Raw genomic sequence first — 24,495 nt, 5'->3', positions numbered from 1 at the left:
GTTCATAACTGTGAAACTGTTTGTTAACACACTTATGCTGAGGTTTAAACTTAAAAACTCAGATGTTCAGTTTACCCCACGATGGCTCAACTTACCCACTGACTCGGATCAACTTACCCCTTACCTGGGGCAAGTTGAGCCACAGGAGCACTTTTTTTGGGAAGGTCATTTTTTCCAGACAGCTTTGTGATGGATGCATGCTGATCATTTCATTTGATAGGAGAGATCCTGAATTTAAGGTTCAAGTTTTCATTCTGCTTCTGTCTCATTTTTCCTAACCTCGAGGACAGCATAAGTAAAAATTGGCTCATCTTACCCCACTCTCCCCTACAGTTTCTTATAGACTAGAAAGTGAGCTCCAATAGAGCAGATGTGACTTTAAATTTGTGTTTGCCTCTCTCATGATAATTATTTGTTAATTTCAGCCACTTGTGTCAGTGTGTCACTAATGCAGTCTAATGGCTACTGCTTAACTCTAATGGTAAAGAGCAGGCGTGGCTGTTGTCCTCTGTATCCCCTCCTCCATCTGAACAGAGCAACCCGAAACCTTAAATTCCCCCCTTCCCACCTGTAAAAGAGACACATAAAACTTTGCCGACCACCGTGTTTACACGCACTTTTGCTCTCTACAATTTCCAATTTTTTAGTCCTGCAGGAAATCCCTATCTTGGATCAGTGCTCCATGCGCTCCCGCGGTGTCTGCAAGGTAAAGAACTCCTCTGTTATGCTCCGTAGCTGCATGCAAATAGTAAAGCAGTGTGTCATTACTAACTTTCTAGTAACTGTGCACCAAGCTGGGTGATATTCAGGTGATGGACACTCAGTAGGAGAACTCATTTCCGTGCGTAAAGTTGAGCGCACCCATGCTGTAAAACCACATGCTCGCTTTCAGTCAGACCCCATTTTAACTGCTCCAGAAAGTGCTACTGTTTCCTGCAGCATGCTCCATGTGAATGGGAAGAAATACTACAACTTGAGTTGCATAATTTCCTTTTAATGCATCTTGCATCCTCGTGGCTAAACACTGGAGAGGGATGATTCTACGTTTAGGGGCTAATAAAGAGTGAAATGTGTGTAACCAATGATCATGTAATGTGAGAGAGAAGTGATCCCTGGGGTGTGTGTTAAGGCTTTGACTATGTCAGGAGCTGCAGGGTAGCCATCAGTCTTAAAAAGGGCTGGTGATGCATGTGAGGGAAGGTGGTAGGAAGGCTGTGGGATTTGGGAGTACGGATGCAACTGGACTCAAAACTGGTCTGAGACCAGGTATGACAGGTTTGATGGTCAACTTGATGACAAGATGGTGGTGAATGTATAGTAAGTGGAGTGAAAGCAGCAAGTGGCCACACAAAGTCACAGTAGACCAGGGGTCAGCAACCTTTACTATCAAAAGAGCCATTTTAGGCAAAAAAAAAGAAGAAGAAATTTGTCTGGAGCCACAAAACATTTGAGCATTGTGATGAAGGTAACACAGTTTATAGTATAAGTATATAGTATATAAGTCTAATGCAGTGAGGGCCAAAGTGTAAATTTACTACAGAGTATTAGGGCCACATTGAGGGAAAAAACATCTGAGATTTCCAGAATAAAGTCATAACTTAACGAGAGAAAAAGTCATATTAAGAGAATGAAGTCATAACTTAACGAGAAAAAAAGTGGTAATATTAAGAGAAAAAAGTCATAATTTAACGAGAAAAAAAGTAATATTACGAGAATTAAGTCATAACTTAACGAGAAAAAAAAGTCGTAATATTACGAGGATAAAGTCATAACTTTACGAGAAAAAAGTTGTAATATTACGAGAATAAAGTCATAACTTTACGAGAAAAAAAAGAAAATAACACGTAAAATTACTTCTTTATAATATTATGACTTTATTCTCATAATATTACAACTTTTTTTCTCGTAAACCTTTGACTTTATTCTCGTAATATTATGACTTTATTCTCGAAGTCTCAGATTAATTTTTTTCCCTCAATGTGGCCCTAATACTCCGTCGTACCATAGACCTACAACAATGATAAATACAAATGAAAATGTAAACAAAAAAACAGTCATTCATTTCCATTTTTAAAAATCCACAGGGAGCCACTTGAGAGGGGCTAAAGAGCCACATGTGGCTCCAGAGCCGCAGGTTGCAGGTCAGTGGTGGAAAGTAAAAGTGTCATAGAGGAAAAGTAATTACGCTGTGACTTAACATTTTTAAGAAAATCATCCATTGAAGATGAAATTATTGATGCACTGTAACCTGAGTCAATACACTTTGTTACTGTCCTCCTCAGGGATAATAAAAGTGTAAAGGTCAAATCTAGTGTAGTTCAGTAAATCATACAAGAACAGTGTAAATAATGTTAGTGTTATAAAGCCTATACAGCGCTCCAGTTTGATGGAGGTATGACTCAACCTGCCTCAGCCTCATGGATCCTCACCAGAGTTTGGCATTTAAAAAAAGCAGCTGAAACACGTGTAAGTAACAACCCATTAACATTGTTAGGTAAAAGCAGAATCCGAAGAAAGTGTGACAAAAAAGAGACAAATAATTAAACTAAATATATTTTAAGAATGACTCAGTAACAAGAGTTGACCTTTTAGATCTTTGATGGCACGACTTGCTCCAGCGGGTTCTAACTTTAGCTGGTCTGAAAGCAGGTCACTAGCGAGCAAGTTTTGCTGACTGCAGGGCTGTATGTAGCCTGTATGTATAAATGCACTGGAGGGTGGGTGTGGAAGCTTTCCAGGTTCACTGAGATTCTGGAGATGCTAGGGCTTCACGTTTCCTCTTTGCCCCCCCCCCCCCCAGGTTACATGTTTGGCTTCCTGTATATACCAGCATAACTTGTATTTCTCTGTCTGTGACTTTTTGTTGACACTCACAGTTAAGGTGAAACAAGTTGATGTTTTTTGACGTTGACTTGCCAAAGCGGTGTGCAAAATATAAGCAACTGTAGCTGCAGTAAATAGATTGCCATGTGTACAAAACATGGATCAGGTGGTTATTATGATGTTGGGTAGTAGTAATACACAGAAACAATGTGTGCTCATGCTTACGGAAGTGATTTGCTGCTGGAATAGAAACAGATTGAGATTCTGAGAGTGAACTTTGTATTCAACGGGCAGTGATACCCCGTAGCAGCTTTTTAATTGCACTGTATTCTTAATATATATAGACAATATCTGAATACAAATGTATACAAATATGATATGAAATACACAATTATATTTCTGTTCATAGTGCTATTTTACTGCAACAAAAATGTAAATATTCTCTCAGGGGAGTCAGATATGGAAGGAAAAAGTGTTTTTAAATCTTTTGTTTAAACTTTTAAATAATATGTGAATTTATAATAGGCTAAAAACTTAAAAACTGGATAACTAAAATATTCCGAATGATGCATTTTCTTCTGAATATCTCGTATTTCTCAGATCTTCAGCTATTGCTGACTGTTAGACTGCCAATATTATCAGCAAATAACCAGCAAAGAGACTCCAGGGAGTCCAAATTTTACTTTCTTTTATGCACTTGTAGGTCCCTACGTTGTTTGCATAAAAAGTAAAGAGCCTTTGGTGTTTTACCATCATTGTTAAACTATCTCTGTAGTAGAACTGAATGGAAGTAAAGGGTCAATCTTTTGTTTTCTAAAATATGTGATTATTTCTCTGGTCTGCGCCTGGGAAGAGGATGATAGTAGGATTGTTGTGTGCTCAAACACATGGACGGCACTTTGTCATACACAAGTTATTAGTTGCACTAGAAGTGTGACTATGAGTCATTTTTTTTACTGTCCAAACTTGGCTGCCTGTGACTTTGCCTGCTCCTGACCGACTGACACACGTAGTTGTAATCCAAACACACACCAAGTTCAAGGTTACCCAGCGAGCGGGGCACGCGGTCGGTCGGTCGGTCGGTCGGTCGGTCAAACAAACAGCATCACTTTGTTTACATGCGCAAGCCACTGCAGACCAAATGATCAAATCTGTGCAAGTTAGCTGGGCAATGAAGACAACGCCGGGAGTGATGCGTCATGGTGCATTGGATGGGAACATATGTGACATGTCAACATTCTGTTGCTGTTGCATACCGTTCTTTCTCCTCAGTGAACCCACCAATTCCACTCAGTTAGCTGGCTGCCTATAGTGAGAGAGTGAGCAGTTGCTTATAGCTGAACTTGATGACCCTGAAACAGACCAACACAGTGGACAAAACATAGAAGAACATACTTTTTTAATTCCTCCAACATAATGCAATTTAATGAGGGAGACGGAGCTTCCACAGAGTGCAGAGTGACTTACAGGTGGACTATATTCCTGCTATTTATTCTGCTTTTAGGAGATCAAATTACTGCTGTATAAATCCAGTTATTTTGTGGGTAGCATTGAAAAGGAGTCCTAGCCTGCCTAAATGTCAAGCAGTGTCATATTTATGGTTTACTTTCATTGGTCTAAAGGATCACACCCCCTGTCCTGTTCATCCACTCCCTCCATGGGCAGTGCCTCTGCTTTCTGCACATATACTTTACTAACTCTCTGCCAAAACACTTTTAAACTGACAATGGGTCAGGTATACGTGTGTGTACACTGAGATAAAAATCTTTCTAAAGCCTGAATTTTGCAAGGCTATTGTAACTTTAATCCCTGAACTTTTGAACCTTTGCTATTTATTCCTGTGGTATTACAAATAATCATTTTATGACATTGAATTCAAACAAAGCATGCGTGTATGAATGATGCGTGACTGACACGCTTTTTGTAGATAAACTGTGTTACTGTGACTGTTTACATCCATGCAGCTGCAACAACTCTGCAATTATATAAGAGCTTACAGGCATCCAGTTACTACTGTAAAATGACATTTATTAAAGGTTTTCACGGTCAGCCAGCTACTGCTACATTTTGACAGTGCTTATGTGTACATGCATGCATGCGCGTGTGTGTGCAGCTTGGAATAGCCACGCCATGTGATTCCTCCAGATTCTATTTCAGAACGTCTGCCGTCGGACGCGCTGCAGTCTTCACCAGCAGCTTTAAGAATAGTGAAACAAATGCGTCGTTTAATCCCTCTATCTGACACCACCGTGCTTTCAAACTTTCCGCTCAGATCAACAGGTGAAGCGTATCTGTAGGTGGTTTCAAGTAAGTACTTCATGTGTTTCCTCATTCTGCCATTCTGGATTCGATTATTATTGGTGTTTTGACATTGATCTGCAGCATTGATGTTGTATGTGTATTTCATTATTTCAAACTTATAAGGTTGTAATTTCTTTCATCATTTGGTCTGATTGTGCTGAACTGTGTACCCAGGTCAGCGACGGGTCATGTGGTTCATATAGGCTATTTTGTGTGCATGCATGTGCATGCATGTGTGTTCGTTCCTGGGAGTGCTTTATGATTACTCCCTGAATATTTGAATAATCATTCTAAGCTTTTGTTAATGACCTTCCGGGTTTTACAGTAATGTGGCACATGGGCCGCCGTAATCATCAGCTACTGCTTTATCCTGGTGGAATAATAATATACTGTAAGCACGGGCTCAGCGGTCTTACGGCTGCTGGTTTGGTGCAGCAATTTCACGGTTTGTTATTTGTGCAACAGCTGTTTTCATTCGTTATTTTGAATGAAACAGACTTTTATCCAGATTTACTCTTAATTTGCTGTGTTTGCACTTCTTAAGCATGCAATTACATTTACTGAATATGTGAGAAGTACTAGTTGTATAGTGAGTAAATGCAATGCAAACTAAGGCTGCACAATTAATCGTAATTTTAATCGAAATTGCATTATGGCCTACTGCAATTTTCAAATCGCAGGAGGTATAATATTTGTTAAAGGTGAAATATGTGTCAACATACCATTTTAAATTAAATATTGTGTTGCTGCAGAGATGTCCCGGCATACACATCATATTCTACAGAACTTCTTTGTTTGGTACAGATACCCGCAAAAATCACTCCATAATTGTTTTGATATATTTTTCAATGAAAATGAGAATAATGAATGAATAATGAATAATAATGCAAACATTATCATCCCTCTAATATCACAAATTATATTAAAATTGCAATTTCAGCCCTAACTCTTCATTCAGGAGAAATTGAGGCATCTCATACTGTTCATCCAACAATTCCTTGCAGGTACCGGACTGTAAAATCTCTCATGTCAGTACAATAAACCATATACTGTATGTAACAAAACACAACAAAAAAATGTATATTCATATATGAGATGTGTATGAGAATAGGGCTGCAACTAACGATGATCAATTAATATGTTGATTATTTTCTCAATGCATTTTTTTGCTCTATAAATGTGCCCATCACAGTTTCCCAAAGCCCAATGTGACATCTTCAAATGTGTTGTTTTGTCCGACCAACAGTCCAAAATCATAAGAAAAGAAAAACAGAAAATATTCTCACTTGACAAGCTGCAAATTTAGCCATTTTTCCTTAAAACAAAGCAAATGTATTAACTTTTTTGTTGATTAATCAATCAATCAATATGAGGCAATATTTTGGATTCAGTGTTGAGACAGCTGTGCATATAAGCGTGCATTATTGGAGGAAAACAATATTTGTGTAGGTGTTGTGTTGTAATTGACGGCATTCTAGGAAAACCAACAGTGAACTTCTCCCCGCTGCATTAGTGGAGCGGCTAACATCCATTTTTCAGTCAAATCGTGCAAATAGTGATACAAGCACCAAATTTGGCATGATGATTCCCGAGGGGTCACTTAGCAAATATAAACGATCGGCCACTTGAAAATCCAAGACGGCGGCCATTTTTCAAGATGGCCGCCAAATTGACCTGCCGTTAATGGTTTCTCTCATAGAAATTCATCTACTTGGTCAATTTGAGTGATCTTGGTGTCAAATTATGTGTTTTCTAGCATGCTGGATCTTATTTTGATAGTTTTAATAATTTTGAACTGCAATATGGCGGACATTTTTAAGATGGCTGTCAAATTTACTCGCAGAGAATGTTTTTCTTAAAGAAATGCATGTACTTGGTCAACTTGAATGATTGTGATGTAGAATTATATGTTTTCTGGTATGCTATCTAATTTTACAGCTTTAACATCTTCCGATACGTTTTTTTTTTACTTTTGGCTGTCCGGTGAGTCTTTGCTTTGTGGTGTTTGCAAGGCTCAATTGGCTTGTAGGTCTACTGTTGTAGATATCAATAGCTGCTGTTGCCATAGGTGTAGGGGCTTAGTGGTAGGGGTAGTACCTTTGTTTCAGAAGTCAGCCACATCCTCCAGGATGGACTACTGGCACTGGTCCTCACTACTTGCCCAACTCTCACCTGTGGCTCCATGAAGTTGCTAGTGCACGGCAATGACCACACCCAGGGACACCATGTTGGCTCACGGGCTGAACTAGGTGAGGGTAGCACACAGAGAGTATCTCTGTGATGGAGTATGTCTAGCTCTAAATGTCAAAGTGCATAGAGTCAACGAACCAGCCATCTTTATCCATGAGGTTCCAACCCAACTGCCAGAATTGGAAAAACAGCAAAGAACTGTAAAGGAGTGATTGTCGGGCACTACCAGGGCACACTGGTGACAATCGCTGCTGTGTAACTCAGAATGGGGTTTAACGTCAGCTAAGTAGGATTCAGCATTATACTTAGTGTCCAAAATGCAGCTTACTACCAACCCCTGATCAGTTTAAGGCAGCAAAACCTGAATCGACAGGATGTGCAAGCGCGGGAGAGCCGAGCCAAGGATAATGGGGTTTCAGTTATCCAGATAGTGTACAGATTGCGTAAAATAATGCATGAACCTAGCTGTATCCCATGCAAGCAAGTGCCCGTTCAGTGATGGAAAGCTCCTTCCCAATCTGAGTGCTGGAGATGTCAGCCTGCTTGCTTGGCTGCTCTGTACAAACGAGAACGAGCCTATCTGAATGCCCAACAGCTGCAGAAGAAAGAAGAGCTGTCCCAGAAGAAGGAAGCAAATATAGAGAAGCAGTCCACCTGGCAAAGGCTGCTCAGATGATACGTCGTGACATGTTTCAGCATAAATCAGAATTCAACAGCACGTCTCATGATGGGTACCTTGAAGATACCGTCCCACCATCACTGCTTCAGTTTGTATGTATGATTGAACATGGGGCTGATATCAAGTCACAACTCCAAAATGGCACATCAAAATCTGACCTTGCAACTGTTACAGTAGAGCTGTTTTGCCAAATACAGGGAAGGATCGCAGGTCCACAGGCAATCCAAGGACAGGAAGACACCTTTTGCTATGTATGTTGGCCTGTCTGTGTTTTCCAAGACCAGAAAGAGGCAACTGATAGATATGTTGGTGTGGGAACCTCATGGATAAAGATGGCTGGTTCGTTGACTCTATGCACTTTGAAATTTGGAGCTAGAAATACTCCATCACACAGAGACTCTCTGTGTTTTACCCTCACCTAGTTCAGCCCATGAGCCAACATGGTGTCCGAGGTGTGGTCATTGCCGTGCACTGGCAACTTCATGGAGCCATAGATGAGAGTTGGGCAAGTAGTGTGAACCAGTGCGAGTAGTCCATCCTGGAGGATGTGGCTGACTTCTGAAACAAAGGTGCTACCTCTACCACTAAGCCCCTACACCTATGGCAACAGCAGCTATTGATATCTACAACAGTAGACCTACAAGCCAATTGAGCCTTGCAAACACCACAAAGCAAAGACTCACCGGACAGCCAAAAGTAAAAAAAAAACGTATCGGAAGATGTTAAAGCTGTAAAATTAGATAGCATACCAGAAAACATATAATTCTACATCACAATCATTCAAGTTGACCAAGTACATGCATTTCTTTAAGAAAAACATTCTCTGCGAGTAAATTTGACAGCCATCTTAAAAATGTCCGCCATATTGCAGTTCAAAATTATTAAAACTATCAAAATAAGATCCAGCATGCTAGAAAACACATAATTTGACACCAAGATCACTCAAATTGACCAAGTAGATGAATTTCTATGAGAGAAACCATTAACGGCAGGTCAATTTGGCGGCCATCTTGAAAAATGGCCGCCGTCTTGGATTTTCAAGTGGCCGATCGTTTATATTTGCTAAGTGACCCCTCGGGAATCATCATGCCAAATTTGGTGCTTGTATCACTATTTGCACGATTTTTCCACTATCCGCTCCACTACATATGTTAAGCTTTGTTTGTATACGAGTATATCCATTGGACATTATTACAAAACTCTTTTTTTCATATGTGATCTAATAGGCCAGGTTGTTTTGTGGAAAGAAAAAAAAAAGGCCACAAGGTCGTCACCTTAGCTTACCCGTATGTGGAAGTTTCCATGAGGTGTGACACGACTGTTGCACTGTCCACATGACCTTTCTGGGTTTGTGTCCTCATGTGGAGAGGTGCCATTATTTCAAAATTGGTCACGGTGTTATGCTGCTGCATGACTCCCGTCTGTGGGACATAGCACTGGACGTCTGCCAGACATACATAGCTGCTGGACATTGTTTATACCTCCTCCCCTCTTTTTTTCCCCCTTTCCATTCCTCCGTCTACCGTCCGTTTTTTTTTTCTCCTTCCACATATCAAGTATTACCTTTTAGTTTGTGAGCTCAGCACCGGGGAATGTGCATGACATGTTGGACCGACTCCTGTCCCAGAGTATCTTCTCAGCACTTAGCACTTAGGAAAGAAGTTACAGCTGCGTTTTGCCTCCAGAGGGTAGTGCGTTGGCTGCTCAATAGTGGATTGTCCTTGTTTGTACTGTATGACCCAAAGCAGAGGTAAAACAGTAACAGTTTAGTAGTTTTGCAATGTGATGAGCCTCCACGGCACGTTTAGAGAAAGTGTTTTCTGACATGAGTTGTGATTCTCTTTGTGTTGAACAGTCTGTTCAAGGGCTTTGCCTCCTCTCCTGTGAGTTATGTAACACATGTCAGCAACGTATCCAGCAATAAGATGGATAATCCCTATAGGCTTCTGCTTTTTTTGGCTAGTAGCAGCCACACATTGTGGATTTGGGTTGCGTTATGTAACATCCCAGGAAACATGTTCTACTTACAACAAGTTTGGGAAGTTTGTCATCCCCCTTAACACACACTTGACCGCTGTGCGACCGGTGTTTATTGACAGACTGAGAAAGTTCTGCGTTTGTTTTAAAGCACTCGAGTCAACCTCAAGTGTCTCAAGGAACTTTAAACCACTGTCCCTCCTCTTCTCTCTCCCATTAGGGTTTGTGTGACCTCTCCCCCTCCCCTCTGTGACCTCTGAACCCCGGTCGACCTTCTCCCTCCCACCTCCCCTCCCCTCCCTGAGGTCAGACGGTGACCCATGGCGCTGCAGAAGCTCCTGCGTTTCGGGAAACAGTTGCTGAGGGTGAAGGTGGTGGACTGTAACACGGAGGACTCCCATCTGTGTCGATGCCTCAACACTTTCGACCTGGTGGCCCTGGGTGTGGGCAGCACGCTGGGCGCTGGTGTCTACGTGCTAGCCGGCGCTGTTGCGCGAGAGAATTCAGGTACATTTACTGCAAATGATTAAAAGATGTCTTGTGAGACAAATCTTAAAGGTCCCATATCGGGCTCATTTTCAGGTTCATACTTTTATTTTGTGTTTCTACTAGAACATATTTACATGCTGTAATGTTAAAAAAAACATGTTATTTTCCTCATTCTGTCTGCCTGAATATACCTGTATTCACCCTCTTTCTGAAATGCTCCGTTTTAGTGCATTTCAACGGAATTGCAACAGAATTGCGTTGCCTGGCAACAGTTTGGGTCCATGTTTACTTTCCGTTAGCTGATGTCATAAACTGGGACACATTTAGAATGCTTATGTTTAAAACCGTGTAATGATCTATATATTTTATATTTGTGACATCACAAATGGACAGAAATCTTAACGGCTTGTTTGAAACGCTCAATTTCTGAATACGTGCTTTGTGTATTTCTCTGTATATTGAGCGCTTCGATACTTTCACAGTATTTATAAAGCACTTAAACCTGCTTTATGATATAAAAGACATGAACATCTTACTTTTTACAATATGGGACCTTTAAAGTAATCATATGATATTCTTTGTCCCCCCCCTGCAGGTCCTGCTATTGTGCTGTCTTTCCTTATAGCAGCCTCAGCCTCGGTGTTGGCCGGTCTGTGCTATGCTGAGTTTGGAGCCCGTGTTCCCAAAACCGGCTCAGCTTATCTTTACTCCTATGTGACTGTAGGGGAACTGTGGGCCTTCATCACCGGATGGAACCTCATCCTCTCCTATATCATTGGTAAACAACTCTGCATCCACTACTACGTTGCTTCCTTTTTGTTGTTTGTGTTCACATGCAGAATCTGGTGTTATGATACCTATCATGATACAGAGGTTACGATTCAATATATTGTGATATATTGCGATACTGTAAGCAAGGCGATATATTGTGACTTATTAAAATCAAATTTTAGGAAAGCTGTCATATAAAGAATATGGAGTGAAAATAAAGTATTGACTGAGTTAATCTAAATTATTAATTAAAAATCTATACAGTATGACAAAACACAATATACTCTATATTTGTTATATTTTCTTACACCCCTACAACAAGACAACAAAAAGCACAGACACCCACAAAATCCACCTCAACTGGTCTTTCTCCGTCTCAGGTACCTCCAGCGTGGCCCGAGCATGGAGCGCCACCTTCGACGAATTGATAGGCAAACGCATAGAGCAGTTCTGCAGAGAGTACATGTCCATGAATGCACCGGGTATATTGGCGCAGTACCCTGACATGTTTGCTGTCCTCATCATAATCACACTCACAGGTAGGAAAACTTCTTTGTAGGAAAACTTCTCCTCTCTCACAAATTTGAGCACAAAAATGTAATTTATTGCTTCTCCAGTCCAGTCTTTTTTCTTGTCCATGTCTTTCTAAGGTCTGCTGACTTTTGGGGTCAAAGAGTCGGCGATGGTGAACAAGGTTTTCACGTGCATCAACATCCTAGTCTTGTTGTTCATGGTGGTCTCCGGCCTGGTCAAAGGTACATTGAAGAACTGGCAGCTGGACCCTGAGGAGATCCTACATGCCAATAATAGCAATAACTCCAGCCTCAAGTAAGAACATGGACACACACACTCACTTCTTTCACATATCAAAAATGTTCTGTGAAGGATCCTATGTTGTATTTGATACTACATTTTTTAGCGTAGTGGGTCCCAGTTACTCTAGATAATCCACAGACCTCAATACTTTGAAATTTGGGTCATCAAATTTTTTGCTGATTTGAATCCCTCTTTTCTCCCCTGTTCAGTCTTACAGACATCCTTCCAACCAGAGAGAGTTTAGGAAAGGGCGGCTTCATGCCGTTTGGTTTCACAGGCGTCCTGTCGGGAGCTGCTACCTGCTTCTACGCCTTCGTCGGATTTGACTGCATCGCCACCACAGGTCAGTGCCAGAAAACACTCCCTTTCTCCTCTTGTTCCACTCCTCGTGTCTCTTTCTACTGCCTCATGGGTGTGTTTTGAGGAGGGGTTGTTGTAACCGAATATAGAGTTGGGGCCATTTCAATCTTAAGCTTGTCTAAACATCCAGGAGTGTTACGTAAGAGGGGCAAGGCAGAGGGAAAAGATACAGTTGAGTCTGTTTGGCCCCAATTTTGCTCCTGGTGGAATGCAGCGCACTGTGACGCAGGTTGATATGAGGTTTGGGGAGAAGATGTTCCTTGTGTTATTTAACGCTGTGCAGATTTACACCTGTGAATGGGTGTGCGTCTTCATGCATGTCGTTCTGTTTAACCGGTTCAAGGCCTGTGGATTTGTAAAAAAAAAAAGGGAGTTTCTTCCAGTTTGCCTGCTCTCTGGCCCCCCTGGTATTTCCCACCCCTCTTCTTCCTGAGTTCTAATTGGCTAGCGTGAGGTCGACCCTGAGTGATTGCTTGAGTTTGGCGTGCGGGGGCATGTCTGTCCCACACACTCTCAGCCAGCCCCGAAGCATTATATCATGTGTGTGTATTCTAGGGTTAAGTTGGCACGGAGCCATCATCCCTTCCCCCCTCCACACATATGTAACCATAGGCACCGATACATCCACACAACTGGTACCACTGTTATGCATATGACCCCCCGACCTTCTAATAACCCGAGCTGGTGGGTAGCTGTCATGTCCAGCCGTGTAGGAGAGGATCCAGACAGTGTTATACGCATACACTCCATCATCGCGAAGTTGTTTCACTGCAGAACAAGACGCGAGTGTTCGCCCCGAGGAGCTCTGTTGCATAATCGCCTGCAGCTAAATGGTTGGGTGTTTCAGTCTTGTGGGTGCGTGGGGAAAATAAGCTCCTTGTTCAGTTTGTTTTCAAAATGTTCCCTCAATACATCTGTTTACCCAGTTTTCCACATTTACTGGAATTCTGCCAATTAAAGAGTGAATGGTGTTTACAATGTGCTCAAGCTAAATAGGAGGATGTTGAGCTGATGTAATAAGCACAAATTACTATTTAAGACCGTAAAAGTGATCCAAAATTAAATGTAGTAAATGGTCCTACAATCTTTATGTTTGTGAAGACGATACACCTTCTGTATCGTCTTCCACATATTTGTAGCACTGGCCCATGTTATTGAGCAGTATCATGCAGATTTGTGTCTTGAAATTCCAATAGGCAGGACTTTTTTCCTTTTTAAAAAGAAATTCACAGAATGACTTTTAACTTGAGAAGCCAGAAGGATACATTTATTGAGAACTGGACAAAATGGAAACATTAGAAACATTCTAGTGTAATCATTAATTCCCAATTGTCTATGCTATGTATACTATATATTGATCCAATTTTGTATTTATTTATTTATTGTTCTTATTATAATTTTTATGTATTTATGTATTTTTATTTTTTATTATTCTTTCTTTTTATTTATTTATTCATTTATTTATTTTTATTATCATTTTCATGCATAAAAGGTCTTTGTGTTCACGTGGTGTCTATTTTGTTAATGTAGTTTCTGTTCATTTTGTATCTCTAAAAATCAATAGAAAGAAAATAAAAATAAAAAATACAAGAATAAATGAAGTGATCTGTTGAAGTAATAAATAATAAATAAGTTGTACTTTTTTTGCTCCGTTTAACTGTGTCTGTTCCTTTTCTGTGCTGTCTAGGTGAAGAGGTGAAGAACCCGCAGAGAGCCATCCCTATCGGCATCGTATCCTCGCTGCTCATCTGCTTTGTGGCGTACTTTGGCGTCTCCGCCGCCCTCACCCTCATGATGCCGTACTACCTGCTGGACAACAACAGCCCTCTGCCTGTCGCTTTCAACTACGTGGGCTGGGGAGGAGCCAAATACGCCGTAGCTGTAGGCTCTCTCTGTGCTCTGTCTACTAGGTAAGCAGCTACACACACCTGCACTGTTCTGCTATTAGCTTTAAATGCATCTGGTTCTCTCTCGCTCAGATAAACATGCAGACACGCTATGTGGATATATATTTAACTTCAGAGGGCATTTGATCCCTTGACTGATGTTACAACATATTCTTAGCAGTGTTTGTATTTTTAGTGTATGTATGTATGTGATTATGTAACTCATGTCATCAAAGACCACCACAAGATGCATTTTTATCAATAATCAGTTTTTAATGGTTTTATAATGGTGTTGTTATTGTACATACATACTTTTATTTTGCTTTGGTTGCTAATTATTATAGGCAAAGCAAGGCAGCTTTATTTGTATAGCACATTGCAGCAACAGGGCAATTCAAAGTGCTTTACATAAACATTCAAGAACATTGCAACAAAGTGCAAAAGAACATTAAGACATAATTAAAACAGTTATAAAAACATCAAAACATTAGAAAATAAAAACAAGCTAAAAATAAAAGCTAGGATAGAAGAAAATAGAATATAACACACGAGAGTAAAAGTTCTAGTGCAGTATAAGATCATTATCTGGTTTAATAAAAGGCAGCAGCAGCAAACAGGAAAGTTTTAAGCTTTGATTTAAAAGAACTCAGAGTTGGAGCGGTCCTGCAGTTTATAGATAAATAATAAAATAATAGATTTTTATTATAGATAATTATGGGTTCTATACATCTTAATTTAAAATGTATGCATAGTATATTTAAGGTTGATTTTAATGGTGTGAACAGATGTGTGCTTTGGTATTAAACATGTCCCTGCATGTCACTACTGTATATTATGTTATGTAAATGTACTGTATGATGTTCCTTGAGCTGGTGTCTCTGTTCATGTATGTTTCATGGCATTCTGGTGGGTTTAAGTGTGGATACTATATATCCTGGTCTTCCCCCCCCTGGTAGCCTGCTGGGTGCTATGTTCCCCATGCCCCGCGTGATCTGGGCTATGGCCGACGATGGGCTGCTTTTCAAGTTCATGGCTGAGATCAGCCCCCGCACCAAAACCCCGCTAACTGCAACCCTCACCTCCGGCATAGGGGCAGGTGAGACACTAACACGCATGTTTTAAAAAACAGCATCCATGTTCACCGAGGCTTCTTTTCACGCCGCTGGGCTGAGCTGCGCCGAGCTGCGCCGGGGTTGGAAATGCTAGAATTGCATATTCTATAATAATAATAATAATAATAATATCTTGGATTTATATAGCGCCTTTCATGAAACCCAAGGACGCTTAACAAAGACATAAATAAATACAACAAATGTAACAGTAGCTAGAGGCCATAGGCCTTGGTGAAGAGGTGGGTTTTGAGGAGTCTTTTGAAGGTGTCCAGAGATGGTGCGTTGCGGAGCTCTATGGGGAGAGAGTTCCAAAGTGTGGGGGCTGTCACACTGAAGGCTCTGTCCCCAAAAGTTCTCATTCTTGTGTGAGGGACGGAGAGCTGACCCGTGCCTGAGGATCTAAGGTTCCGGGGCTGTGTGTAAGGGTGGAGGAGGTCAGATAGGTACTGAGGAGCCAGGGCGTTGAGGGATTTGTAGGTGAGGAGGAGGATTTTGTAGGTGATGCGGGACTTGACCGGGAGCCAGTGGAGGTGGATGAGGGTGGGGGTGATGTGCTGCCAGGGCTTGGTATAAATATTCTATTTTAACTGTTTTTGAAGAAACCTGCCAGAAATCAGCACTACAGCATGAAAAGAGCATCACTAACTATCATGGCCAGGTGTAGTTGGTTGAGGCAGTCCAGGTTATACTTTGTCATTTTTCTAACTTGGGTCAGTTTTTTTTTTAATGAACTTAAAGGGACTGTTTGTAACTATTTACACATATAAATCTATAAGTCTCGCTCCACCTCTACACATGCATGCGCGCTCACATGTACAGTGGACGTTTGTGCAGAAATAACTGCTGAAGTGACGGGGCTCCGCAGCGAGTAACGTTATTGTCTCTGACTGGGTGCCGGCGTCTCCCTGCAGGAGCAGTTGGGAGACGATATCGTTTCTCTTCCTGCTTCAGCTGAGGCAGGAAAAGCCAACACTAGGATCAGCAGTGATTCATGGAGAGACCTTCGTCTGGTCAGCTAACATTACTGCCAAGCAGGTGAAATATAGAGTGATATTGTGGTTTTAGCTGACGTGTGTCACCTCACTGTTTTGAGCGATGCTCGTTCATGTGTATTTAGAGCGAGCAAGCGCGAGCCCGACGCTGACTGTCGTTGACTGAACAGCCACAGGTGTCGCTGTTAACAAGCATTTCTGAAAGTTACAAATAGTCCCTTTAAGGAGACATAACTCCAAACTAAACTGATTGCTGAAGTAACCAAAGATTACTACAAAGAACAGAGTAACAGCATATGAGAAGTTTTGCAAGCTGGCATCAGAATGTCCTTGCTCCAACATCATGCTGTACAGTGCAGCCAGTCTAGCATCCCGTTGCACGTTCTCCCGCCCCAACTCCTCTCTCGCCAACCGTATTCGTCTCCTTCTGCAGATTCCTCCCCTTCCTCCCCTGCTGACCTCTTTCAATTCTCCCTTTCCCCTTGTTCCTCAACCCAACACCTACAACTGTCTACCAATCTGATGTTTTCCTCCCCTCGCCTCCACCAGTTTGTTGGGTTCCATGTTCCCTCTACCCCGTATCATCTTTGCCATGGCTCGGGATGGCCTGCTCTTCTCCGTCTTGGCCCACGTCAGTGAGAGGAAATCCCCCGTAACGTCAACCGTGGCTGCCGGGGTCATGTCTGGTAAGATGATTAGAAAATGTACAATAGGGATGAATGAGGAAAACTGAGGCCTGTATTGAGGATAGAGGAGGTATAGAGTGAGGAGGAAGGTATGAGATGATGTGAAAGTAGAATTGAAGATAAGAGCAAGCAAAAAGGAGAACAACATGCATGATCCGCTTTGACCTCACTGTCCGCAGTTGTTATTGGATGCTATTTATGTGCGCAAATAGCAGTCCAAGATACCAAGAGTGGTTTAAACCACTACCTGTGACCATTTAAACATGTGTTTTCTCTACATGTTTTGCAGCTGTCATTTTTATGTGAAAGGGTTGTGTTGTATTAGAGGAAGTTAAACTTTTATTAACAGAGTGTCTATTTGCACCCAGTGAGAATAGTCACACAGCAGCTAGTCGGCTATTTAGCCTCGGCCATGTTGAATATGATACTTGATTCAACAATAATCAGCTAGCCGAAGGGTTTTCTGCCAGAAAGATTTAGTAGTAGTAATAGTAGTAGTGATATAAAGAGCGATACAGTATGTGCAGGGAGTAGGTTGTGGTGGGCTTAAGGGCTAAAGTCAGGACTTGGACCCAGGAGACTGGCTTTCGAGTCCTATGAGAAGCCTGTTTTTACACTTAGTTGACTTATTATTTTCTGTTTTTTTGTTATTATTAATATTTTCGGTCACAGTTTGGTTAGGTTTAGGCAACAAAACTACATGGTTAAGTTTAGGAAAAATATACATACAGTACATATACACACATACAGTATCTAGGGTGCAAATAGCATTGTTGGCTACGGACACCTGGGCGCTTGTCTCTTCCACATTGGCTGTTCCGTCCCGGGTGCAAATAGTATTTTTGGCAACTAACACCTGGGTGGTAATAGCATCTGCCAAAAAAAAAAATTACCACACAAGACCTACACACTTAAGGATCAAACACATCTTCTAATCTTCCACTCTCTCTCTCTCTTTGTATTTTCTTGTTCTTTGAAGCTATCATGGCGTTTCTGTTTGACCTGAAGGACCTGGTGGACCTGATGTCAATAGGGACGCTGCTGGCCTACACGCTAGTGGCCGCCTGTGTCCTGGTGCTCAGGTCAGTGGGGGGGACATAGAGTTTAACCTGGGACACTGGTTCGGAGAAGAAGAGTAATTTCTATGTTGGAGTCGGTCCAGCTCGAAGCTGCCACATATGTGAAATACTCTGTTAAATACTACCAGACAAATTAGGACTTAAACTGCTGTTGCTAAAAATGTGGCTGCAGCTGACGTTTCAGTGTGATTGACATCACTCATAAACAGGGTCATTGTGCCCAAGATGTGCTCCTTATCACGGGACCACTGGGATCTTTCTATTTTCAGTCATGTGGGGCATGGGTAGAGTGGGTCGTCCTTTAACCACAAGGTCTATGGTTCAATCCCCCGCTCCTACAGACTGCATGTCAAAGTGTCCTTGAGCGAGACACTAAACCCCGGGCGCTTGCAGCAGCTCACTGCTCCTAAAAATACTTATGATGGGTTAAATGCAGAGGTCAAATTTCATGTATGTACCTGTATGTACTATGACAAATAAAGGTTTCTTCTTCTTCTTCATCATGTGAATACAGAGGAAAGTTGCAATGGTAAAACAGCTTTGTGTGTGTATGTGATATTAGGTACCAGCCCGAGCACCCCAGTGTGGTGTATCAGATGGCCAATATCCAGGATGAGGTGGAGATGAGCGACGGCATCAGCGTCCCCAGTATGGGCATCCTGCCTGGTGTGGAGGAGAGGTTCAGCTTCAAGACCCTCCTGTTCCCAGATAACCCCGAGCCGTCCACGCTGTCAGGCTTTGCTGTCAACATCTGTACCTCGCTCATGGGTAGGTAATCAGAGATTCATTAAAATATCTTTAGTGAGTCCTGGGTGTTAAAGATACTGTGTGTAGGATTTGGTGACATCTAGCGGTGTGGTTGCAGATTGCAACCGACTGAGTACACCTCCACTCACTCCTCTCTTTCCAAAACTGCAGTCGCGTGAGCCACCGAGTGCAAAACCAGAGACAATCCTTACCATGATAATGCAACCGTAGGAGAAATGGAAGTCAGACGGCGGCTGGCGGTACCACAGTTTTGCACTCTGCGGCTCATGTTACCGCAGTTTCACAAGCGTGTTGGAGAACTACAGTGGTAGAAACACTAAAGGCTCTCTCTAGAGCCAGTGTTTGGTTTGTTTCTTCTGGGCTACTGTAGAAACATGGCGGAGCAACATAGTGACCTCTCCCTATGTAGATATGAAGGGCTCATTCTAAGCGAACAAAAAACACTATAATTCTTAGTTTCAGCTGGTTACACACTAATGAAAACATAGTTATGAATATTATATTCCATTTCTGCTAATAGATCCCCGAAACGTTACACACTGTTCCTTTAGATTAAATGGTACTTGTGCAGAATTATACATGAAGTGATATAAAAACGTTTGCACTTCTGCAGGAACATTGATCCTGGTGTTCAGTGTGCTGGCAGTGCAGGGAGGCATGGCTGCGTGGAACATCGTAGCCCTCAGTGTCATCTTCATGGTGTGTCTCTTCCTCACCTTTATCATTGGGAGACAGCCTCAAAGCAAGACTAAACTTTCCTTCAAGGTTTGATTCCAGAAACTCAATCTGTGTAGGATAGTATGGATAAAAAAAGTAGCTTTTTCAACACTACAACTTCGCTATGTCTAACCTCAATCCACCATGTTTCCTCTCTATGATATTTGACTCTTCAGGTTCCACTGCTACCCTTCATTCCAGTGATCAGCATGTTCGTCAATGTGTACCTGATGATGCAGCTGGACAGAGGCACTTGGATACGGTTTTCTATCTGGATGGCTCTAGGTAGGTACTTGTCTCCATTTCTCATTATCATAACTGTCTTTCCAGGGTGACTCACTAGTTGCAGAAGTTGTACTGATCACTGCTTTTTTTTAAGGTTTCGTGATCTACTTCTGCTACGGCATCCACAACAGCGCCGAGGCAGCTCTGGCCCGCTCGACTCCAGAGACGGAGATGACGTACAAGCGTGAGTCAGAGGAGTCACCGGAAAAGGAGGCCTTCCTGCACAACGGCATCGACCTCCTGGAAGACGACGATGGAGATTTGTAGGATGCGTCAGAACATACCGCGTACATTTCGACCTCCTCTGACGCCAGTCAGTCTGTGTAAAGAGTACTCACTGGCAGCACTCTTTCACTTTTAGGGGAAAGTAATGATAAATAACTTTGACCTAAAATTCACAAACCCTGTGACTTTCCCTCTCGACTGCTGGGTAGAAAACTGGTGATTAATACTCAAAAGCAGAAGTTCAGTATTTTGTAATAAGCTTGTTGCCCCTTTTGCTTGGCCCTGAGCTTCAGCGGCTGGTTATCGCTAGACTGTGTGAGGAGGGGAGGGCTCACGTTGGGGAAACATCTCTGTTTCAGGGGAGTTGAGTTGAAGTCTGGGTTACATTGCTGGCAGTAGGACCGTGTGCACATGTGTAACAGCTTTCGTCTGGGTGCCAAAAAAGTTCAACAGTAATGCATTTTTTTGTTCTGTGAAAACATAACTACTGTATATATCGCCATAATTAAAAAAATCAGATAACACGGTCATTATTTAATACAGATTGGTACCCTAGCTACATTCTCTTGAACCTGCCAACTCTTATGTAAGTGATGTTGAAATGCTGCTCTAACGGTCCCCCCTGACCAATGAGAGTTTGCACAATACACTGCAACACACTTGTCAATGATATAATTACCCCTGTTGACCAGCAGAAAAGGATGGTCGGGCTAATGGCCGTGCAAACAGCACAAGTGGGCCAGCGGGGAGCTGTAGCATGAGTCCAATTTTAGCTCTGAAGGATTTTATTGATACCATCTGAGGTCCTGGGTTTTTACTTGCAAAAGTGAAATCCTGGCATCATATTGTGGTTATACAGTACGGTTCTAACGCAGGCGTATGTCTTAGCAAGACGCAGTCATTCTGGCTGCAAATTATCATGCAGAAACTGTAACGACAACTGTTGGACAGTTTCTCACTGTGAGATACAGAGATTAAAGGAGCATTTTAAATTCAAACCATGTGACTCGTAATAGTTTAGCTGATATCGGATTTGAATAATGACAGAATATGCTCTCTTATTTGGGATATTTACTTGGTAAATGAATGGAATCTGGTTTGTGAATCCTGGTGAAGACACTGACAGATGCTGAATGTCAGTTAATGTAAGTAAATTAGATGATAGTGGACTTTCACAGTGCTGGCTGCTGTGTCTTTTTTTTTTTTTGCATCTGTAGCTTGTAACATTTAGCTTCTCCTTTCAAATTATAATACAGGCTGACTTTTGTTTTTTCTTAAAAATGTTCAATTTGGAAGAATGTATTTGTTCTCAATTTATTTTACGCCTTTTCTCACGTTTCTCAATGTCTTTTTATTACCCACGGTCATTTCCAGAGTGTTCAAGTTAATATTTACAATTAAGTGAAAGAATATGAAAACTTTGATCACGTAGAGTTTCGCCAAACTTGTACATTTATTTACAGCATTTTTTTTTGTTTGTTATTAAAATATATAATGCTTTTAGATACGTTTTCTCTTTTCACAAACATAAAAAGAGTACGCCACTGACTGAGCATTCTTCTCCCTTGTCAAAACCTGGCCTACATTACCCACAGTGCAACTCTGACAGTTCAGTTGGAGATTCAGGTGTGTTATGCTAGTAGCTTACGTAGCCTTGAGCCGCTGGCGTATAGCAAAGATGAGGAGTGGGCTAAAGAGGTCTGGTTATCTAACTTTCTTCTATTTTTCACCCTCAGATTTATTTCATTTTCAAACTTCATCAGACCCAACCGACGTTGACTCAAGTGACATCACGTGAGGCAATTTATCAGAGTTATACAACTTTGTACACAGTAGTATTCCCCAAGACCTGTAAACAGACTGTTGTGTGTAATAATAGTGGAGTTCCCCTTTAATGAATATTCATCATTTAAATGCAGACTATGCATCAATAGTTCTATCATGTTCTCACTAGGTTTTAACCCTTAAGTGCGTTCACTGTGGTTTCGGGAGTCCTTTACGACAAGCGTGAGTATAAGTATAGTCTATAATCAACATTGTGTATATAAGATATTGTTTATATTTCTTGCAGTAAATTATTTGTAAATCGGAGAAGGGCTTTTGTTATGTTGCCCTATTTGTGTCCGACATTGTGTTTCTTATATTGTGTTTACATGATCAGTGCAACTCACTTTAACCTCAGGGTTGGCAAAATCACTGCCTTCACCTTCTTTTGTTATAACCATTGATGCCTTATTAACAAAAACAGTGCAGTTGTAACACTACAATATGGGATATTGGCATGACGGTGGCAGAAACAAGTTATTTGGGGTCATAGTGTAATAATAATGTGAAGTCACATTCAAGCATCACTTTTGTCAACCGTGCATGACTGACTTTTCCAAGGGATTTAGTTATTGGTGTACTTAACACGTTAATATACCTTGTTGACGAAGCAATCATGCTGAAATTCAGCAATATCTTCTTTGTTTTGATAATTTTATTACAAACGTGCAATTTCACAGATCGTCAAAACACATGTCAAATCCCATTTCCCATAATTTTCTATGTTTCAAAGAAATGTACTTTTGCACAGTATAACAACATTATAACAGTAATTCAACTGATCCATGTTTTAACTTACAGTCTCCTCGTTAGTTTTGAATATACAAAGGGATTCATGTGTATTTCGAAATCTAGTACTTGTTTTTTCTTCATGTCATGCCAAACCTCAGTGTTTACTTCTAAAAGAAGTACTATATGTCCATACACATGGATAAATAGATAAAAGAAGGAGCTTCTTTCTCCTTTGATGCTGCTTTAAACCCATGCTGACCTTCCCTTTACATAATGCGCATCACATAATAAGGCTTTTGATGTTTCAAATCCATCACCAGTGTTGATGACCGGCTGCTTCGTGTTTATGTCGTTTTGCGGTGATCTCATCTCTCTCACTTTCCCCTTTTCTTTTTGCTTGCCTTTTCCGTGGTCGTTGTTGGCTTCCAGTGTGTTTGAAAACTGTGTAAATGTTGAAAAAGCATAAAAACAGTCTGTATGTTTGGGTCTCATCAAACGGTTTCTCATTTTGTTATTCATCACTGGCTTCATTAGCTTTTTTATGGAGCTTTCAATCGCATCTCACAGCCTTCTTCAACTGTCAGTGTATTAATGCCAACAACATGGACCAGAAAGTGGTCAAAGTCCCATACCCCATCCGTTGAGGAAGACCATGAGATGAGAGATGAGAGAAATCTCCAGAAAAGGCTTTTTATCAAAGTGCATTCTGGTGTTGTATATATTTTCAGGTATGCACCTGCAGCCTATATTTACATGTGATGGCTTCCAGATCTTACAATGTTAAACAACTGCCTGGCTGTTCCTAACAAAGAAAAAAAGAGAAATTGTCATTTATTGTTATATAATATAAATATTATATATATTTTTGGGATTGGGAATTTCTTTGCTTTGGCACCATCTACTGGTAGTATCAGGACCGACCTGACCCAGGAATACTGAGAATGAGGGTCTGAAAGCAACAAAAACTTCACAAAAAAATCCCACACTAAACTTTAACACCAGTGTCATGTGACATGTAGGTTAAATAGCAGACATTCGTTCCTATCAGTTAAGAATGCCTGTATTGTTTTTGCTTGTCTCCTTGTCCTTCTTTTTGTTAAACTCTGTGTATGTTCCTGTAAATAAATCAAGCTTTTCAACATCCAGACTTTGGGTGGGGTTTTATTTTGAAATCCACTTATGATTTTATCAGCCGATTAGACTGTTGTCAGGTTATTAAATAGGCGTTATCAGTCGCTATAAGCACCACAGATGTGGTCAGTAGGGGCCTACTACGCCCAGTAGTAGATTTTATTATCTATTCACATGGTAGATCACCAAAAGAAGGTATAAAATACCGCGACAGTGCCCTTTAGCGACCGTAGTAATTATGACAGGAGCAGAAGCAGAAGTCAAAACACAGGGCTTTCACCCAGGAGACTGGGTTGCCTCCCGTGTGAAACCAAGAATATGTAGTTGTCTTTGTGTTCATAGTTATTTTAAGCTAAAACACAATGTTTTTCCCTAAACTTAACAAAGTGTTTTTTTTTTTGCCTAAACCTAATGAAGTTGTAGTTTGGTTGCGTAAACTTAAAGAAGTTGTAGTCTTATTGCCTAAACCTAACTGTTTTTTTTTTGCCTAAACCTAAATAAGTTGTAGTTTTGTTGCCTAAACCTGTTTTTTGTTTGTGTTTAAAATGTGATTTTTCATTCAGTTTTACATGTTAGAACGTGTTGCTTTTTAGTTTCACTTTCACTTTTACAACATAGTAGTAGGCCCCTAATAACCCACATCTATGGTACT

The 24,495-nt window shown here is 41.1% G+C and overlaps 1 protein-coding gene across 4 annotated transcripts; it reads left to right on the top strand.

The window, feature by feature from the left end:
• Nucleotides 1-366: 366 nt before the first annotated feature.
• On the top strand, nucleotides 367-23,855 carry slc7a1a (solute carrier family 7 member 1a). Of its 4 annotated transcripts, none has more exons than XM_074611134.1 (13): nucleotides 367-706; nucleotides 10,191-10,477; nucleotides 11,055-11,237; nucleotides 11,611-11,769; nucleotides 11,881-12,058; nucleotides 12,256-12,389; nucleotides 14,094-14,316; nucleotides 16,946-17,082; nucleotides 18,062-18,164; nucleotides 18,724-18,929; nucleotides 19,543-19,694; nucleotides 19,823-19,931; nucleotides 20,026-23,855. In XM_074611134.1, the coding sequence occupies exons 2-13, from the start codon at nucleotides 10,291-10,293 to the stop codon at nucleotides 20,196-20,198; spliced, it is 1,944 nt and encodes a 647-aa protein (XP_074467235.1). In that variant the 5' UTR covers nucleotides 367-706; nucleotides 10,191-10,290; the 3' UTR covers nucleotides 20,199-23,855. The 4 variants fall into 4 exon arrangements, with proteins under 4 accessions (XP_074467235.1, XP_074467237.1, XP_074467236.1 ...); XM_074611136.1 differs by lacking the exons at nucleotides 367-706; nucleotides 16,946-17,082 and adding exons at nucleotides 4,973-5,130; nucleotides 15,249-15,388; XM_074611133.1 differs by lacking the exon at nucleotides 367-706 and adding an exon at nucleotides 4,974-5,130.
• The last annotated feature ends 640 nt before the right edge of the window (nucleotides 23,856-24,495 follow it).

This window comes from Sebastes fasciatus, chromosome 16 (genome assembly GCF_043250625.1).
Source record: "Sebastes fasciatus isolate fSebFas1 chromosome 16, fSebFas1.pri, whole genome shotgun sequence".
Lineage (NCBI taxonomy): Eukaryota > Metazoa > Chordata > Actinopteri > Perciformes > Sebastidae > Sebastes > Sebastes fasciatus.
The sequence above is the reverse complement of the archived record's forward strand: the minus strand, read 5'-3'. Positions and strand labels throughout refer to the sequence as shown.